General features: G+C 42.3%; 1 protein-coding gene across 1 annotated transcript in view; it reads right to left on the bottom strand.

Annotated features, from left to right (window-relative positions):
* sspo (SCO-spondin) overlaps positions 1–5,446 on the bottom strand; it is a gene marked incomplete at its 5' end in the record, with an annotated part of 102,981 nt that overhangs the window by 15,269 nt on the left and 82,266 nt on the right. The window contains 2 exons of the mRNA XM_010769066.1: positions 240–451; positions 3,411–3,457. Coding sequence (XP_010767368.1) covers positions 240–451; positions 3,411–3,457 — 259 coding nt within the window. The remainder of the gene's footprint in view (positions 1–239; positions 452–3,410; positions 3,458–5,446) is intronic.

The raw sequence follows: 5,446 nt of genomic DNA, 5'->3' as shown, positions 1-5,446 counted from the left end.
GGGGTTCGTAAACACCGCACTTAGGCTAAGTTTCAGATTCGAAAAACAATGAGGCAGGTACAAAGGGAACAAACTGAGCAGCAGATGTCTGTTTTCTCTGGGTGTGTGTGTGTGTGTGTGTGTGTGTGTGTGTGTGTGTGTGTGTGTGTGTGTGTGTGTGTGTGTGTGTGTGTGTGTGTGTGTGTGCACGTGCGTGCGCGTGCGTGCGTGCGTGTGCGTGTGCGCGTGCGTGCGTGTACCTCTCGCATGATGCCCTGGTCATGGCAGGGGCAGAGGGCTGGGATGACACACACACCCTCAGAGTTTCTGTAGAGTCCGTCCTCACACACGCAGCCCTCGGTTGAGTGGCTGCAGTTCACCGGAGAGGAGGAGTAAATGTCCTCGCAGCTCCTCTCACACAGCGGGACCTCCTCCGACTCACTCCTCTTCCATCGCTCCCCGTCAGGACACACTGCAGGGGGAGGGGGGGGGGATATGAGGGGAAGAAAAGGTGTTAGGATGTAGAGGTCAAATAGAGAGAGGAGCGACGATGAGACAGGAGGATGGTATGATGGAGAGGAGACATGTTTGCTGTATTTAACATTTTAAAACCATTTATAAAACGAGTTAAAACACCCACTCTCTAAACCCACTCCCATGAAGAGTTAGTAAAGATCTATCCTAAGTTTAAGAAATGCTAAAATACTAGTAAGGTGGTATTGAACAAGTGAAAAAGTGTGAATTCAAGCAAGGACCGATGGGACTGACACAAATTAAGCATTAAGGCTCAGATTGGGACGAGGTTAGGACCATGGGTATATATATATATGACAAAACAAAGAAAGGTTTTTTAATCAGGGCTAACTCAGCATGTCTCATTTGAGATTTGATTGCTTGATTTCAGCTAGAAAAAATGACACTACTACTACTGAAGTAATGTTAACCTTTCCTTTCTCACAACACAACACGTTCTGGTCCTGGAAACAATGGTAACCATATGCTGTTCTACTGTGCTGATTAAATTGGCCATTTTTAAAATAATGTTTGTAACATATGTTTCCGTCCGACTATAGGACTATAGAAATACAAATAATTCTTCATAAATATCCCAAGAACCTGAATGAATACAGGCTTTCCGCCTTGACATCACAAACTATGATGTTATTTGAAAAGTTTGTAAAAATCGTTGAGTCGTGCAAGTACTTTGGCATTACAGTCAATAATAAACTGATAAAGCTGTCTAAGTTCAATATTGACAGATCCCTGATGATTTTGTTGTACTTTGAATTATTTTCATTTGTTATATTTTTTCCTTTTAACCTTAAAATAAAAATAAAAATGTATTAACAACAAGGTCTTTAGCAGTATCACAGGTACTGAAAGTCTGGCAGTTATGTCAAGGCTCAGCTCGAATAGAAAAGGATATTATCACTTTGACCATCCATCCAAAGTGAAATATTGCTCTTAATGGATGTTTAACTCATATACTTTTAGTTTTACTGTCCAGAGACACAAACATTCATATTGATATGTCAAGCACTCAGTAAGATTCTGTATGCTGTGCTTTCTTGACTATCTGTTAATAATCACCTACTGCTGCTGCACAATTTATTCCGAATAATGATAAATAAAACCTCTGCTGCCTTTCCTCCCCTCACTCACCACAGTCAGGGGCAATGCAGGTGGTTGTGCGGCGGTCAGGGCCCTCACATGAGGCCCCTCCATACAGGCTGGGCTGCAGGATGGTTCTGCTGGAGATCTGTTGTCCCGTACCACAGCTTTCTGAGCACGGAGTCCACGGGGACCAGCTGGACCACTCACAGTCCACTGCAGAGGGGAGATAATCATGCTTAGGTCAGTGTATTCATTAACCCTCATCTGTAAAGCAAGACAATATTTTCCATCTGAGCATTATTCTTCAGCTCGGCCCAATACATAAAAGCCATTTGTTATTGGAAACACACACACTAGAAGGAAGTCACATTATGCACAAAAGAAACACATTTCTTTCTGGTCTCAAACAGGACAGTCTACTTTATGTGGCTGTCACTTGGAGAAAAATGAACAAAAGGATGAAGGCAGGAATAATCAATCACATTAAATACCAAATACATGTTTGTATTATTCCTTCTTTTTGAGACAAAATGTGATGGGGCTCGGGTAGGATCTAAGGACATTTCCAGTAATAAAAGACCCGGACCTTTATCTCTAATGTTCAATCCAAAATGACGATTGGTCATGTGGAGCTTTTGGAAAAACAGACTCTGGTAAGAACAAAGGGATTATAATGAAAACAACACAATAATACACAAAGCATTGTATACATTCCACAATGTTCTTACCAGAGTGTGTTTTCCTAAATATCCACTTTAGATGAGAGCAACCCACCTGAGTATTTTCCCCTTTTTGGGTGAAACATTCGCTGTCATCGGTAAACACAGATTCTGAGGTTTTCGCCAATTACGATGGTCAGTCAGGTAAACAATTAAACAATATCATTGGAAATTGATGATCGCAACGATATAAAGTTCAAATAAAAGCAATAGGGGGTTGATGTTCTGTCAATCTGCCGGTGGACAAGTGGCATACAGCATGCAAACACTTAAACTGGCATTTCCTTGGCTTGTCAGTGTTATATATTTTAATTCTGCCTATACAGTAATTCACTTGACTTTACATGTTTACTTTGACAATTGACCTTATTGGCCTTATAACATAGCTGTGATGATGTGTTTCCCACAGACCTCCATGTAATGACTGAACATGCCGTATATATCTTATCGTCATTTTTAAAGTAAAAATATAGCAAATCTGAACTTTAGATCTTTGTGTTGTTTGGCTTGTGATATAAAACACAGCAGCTTTTAGGCAGGGAAAGATATTTGTTTTGCTTTTCACTGATTCGTTGGTTTCAGCGGAAAGTGGGCGGGGCCATCAGTTTTGCCAGGCAGTGACTTAGAGCTGCTCTCATCTATGGAACTATTGCTATGATTAATACACTGCTCTCTGTGAAAGAGGAATTCACTTAGAGCTCATCCAGAGGAGAGACGAGGAGGATAAAAGGCACTGCTTATCAAACGATGAGGGATAAAAACATTGGTCGAATCACAGAGCGAGTTGTGACACTCTGCTTCCTATTATCTCTCATCTCTCTCCCTCTGCTAGTTTAAGATGTTATCGTGATATGTTTACGAAAACAAAAACCCAGTAATGGCCTTTGTAGGCCGTGATTGATATGACTGTCGCTCAGTTATTTGAGCCAACTGTTGCAGCAGCTGTTACTCACTATAGATAGGTTGACATATTTATCATGGACCTGACAGTTCAACCAAAGATTATTGTTGCCGGTACTTTCCATGTTAAAAGAGAGGGGCCCTATGAAGAGCAGGATATGCGTTTGGTAAGAACAGCTGTGACAGAGCATCACTCACCATCACAGATCTCAGAGGAACAGTTGAAAAGTCCTCTTTGACACACACTGTGAGAGAGAAAAATCAGGTGAGTGACACAATATGAGGGAAAAAGCAAAACTGACATTATTGAAAACTGAGAAACTTAAGCAATTATTATTTGTCGATTTATTGAACATGTCAAACAATAATCATAAAAATAATTATAATAACAAAGAGAAGCAAAATTAAAAATTAAAAGAACTTTCAAGGTATACAAATAAACAATGACAATTGTTCAAAAGGGGCAAGAAGAAGCTTAAAATCGTTGTTGGTCCTATAGAACAAATCATTCCATTCAAAACAAACAAAAGCAAATAACTTTTACAATGACAAGAAATGACAAGCAATAGTTCCTGCTCATAACCATTCAGGATTTGGTTTCTAAATAATTGTTTTAGTTTAGATACAGTTGCACAGTATTTCAGCTCATCATTACAGTAATTCCACAGACCTTTTGTTGGGATGCTATGAAGTTTGGAATTTGTTCGAATGGGTGGTTATATTTCACCCTTGGCCCCTACACACGGCGGCGTGCGTTGCCGCTTCAACGCTTCTGCCAATTCACTTTGAATGGGGTGACGTCACGATTCGCCGAACTGCATTGTGGGAGCAAAGCGTAACTTCTTTCGCGGTGCTCGCTGCAAAAGTAGAGCAATGTTCTACTTTTGACGCCTTGACGGAGGCGTCAGCCAATCGAATCATATGCCAGTGCAAGCTCTAGCCAATCAAGCCGTGTGCTTGTGTGTCTGGGGCGGGAGATTCATGTGATTGGTTGTTGGTCGAGTTTCAGCCCCCCCCGCCGGCAACCGACAACGCACGCCGCCGTGTGTAGGAGCCGTGCGTTGGCGCTTCCCCATTCACTTTGAATGGGGTGACGTCACTTTTTGCCGAACTGCATTTTGGGAAGCGACGCGTTGCTGGCGTTGCTGGCGTCGCTGGCGTCGCTGGCGTCGCTGGCGTTGCTGGCGTTGCTCGCTTCAAAAGTTGAGCAATGTTCAACTTTTGGCGCCTCGGCAGAAGCGTCAGCCAATGAAATCCCGTTTATGCAAATCTGCCAGTACAAGCGCTAGCCAATCAAACCGCGTGTATGCTGGGAGAGACTACGCAGGTCATTTTCCTCATATTCCAAAGAATTGAGGAAAAATTCATTATAGCGGTAGTGAATAACCCGGTGCTGTATGATCAGTCTCTGTTCATTTACCGGGATACAAACCGGAGGAGCCAGGCATGGAGGGAGGTGGCAGAGACAGTGGGTGAAACTGGTAGGTTTTCGCCTGTTTGGGGATTTTATATCCAGTTTACTTCGTTTTAACATTGCTATTGCTTTGTATGTCGGGGGCGGGAGATTCATGTGATTGGTTGTTGGTCGCGTTGCTCGCAAAAAATCCCCAAGCTTCAGATACGCCCACCGCCAAGCGTCAACGCACGCCGCTGTGTGGACGGGCCGTTAGACAGTGAGAGGGAGGGCATGATCGGGTTTTGTCCCACATGGCTCTAAACAGCTCAATAGGCACACACTGTAGACACTAGTTAGAAGAACACAGACTAAAACAGCAATGTACAGACGAATCAGATGATTAAACATGATCTTAAAATATATTTTATATTTATTATTTTTTTTTTGTAATCATTATTTTTAATACTTTCTGATGACACTAGGTGGGGCTGTGACCAGTCGCCACTGCTCACAGGTGCAGCTTTCCTAGTTCGTGAAGAGACAGAACCATATCATCTGCAAAGAGCAGAGACACAAGTTTGAGGTTTGGTGGTTTACCAGAACTTGAGGGCAAGTCCTTCCCAGATTCTTTTTGGAATGTTGCCAAACTCCTTTCTGGTCCTAACTGCAATGTTGACGCACATTTCCGGTAAACAACAATAGATCTGTATGGCACCGAGGATGAGGTTATATCAGGCTTTGGCTACCAACAAACCTCTTGGTAGGATTGATTCATAGTTGTTTGTTTGGTCTGTTCAGTGGATATGCTGACAATAAGGAAGATATATATATATATATA

The sequence above is a fragment of the Notothenia coriiceps genome, unplaced genomic scaffold (assembly GCF_000735185.1).
Source record: "Notothenia coriiceps isolate Sejong01 unplaced genomic scaffold, NC01 NC01_scaffold00006335, whole genome shotgun sequence".
Lineage (NCBI taxonomy): Eukaryota > Metazoa > Chordata > Actinopteri > Perciformes > Nototheniidae > Notothenia > Notothenia coriiceps.
Note: the sequence above shows the minus strand (reverse complement) of the source record. Positions and strands in the feature narration are given on the sequence as shown.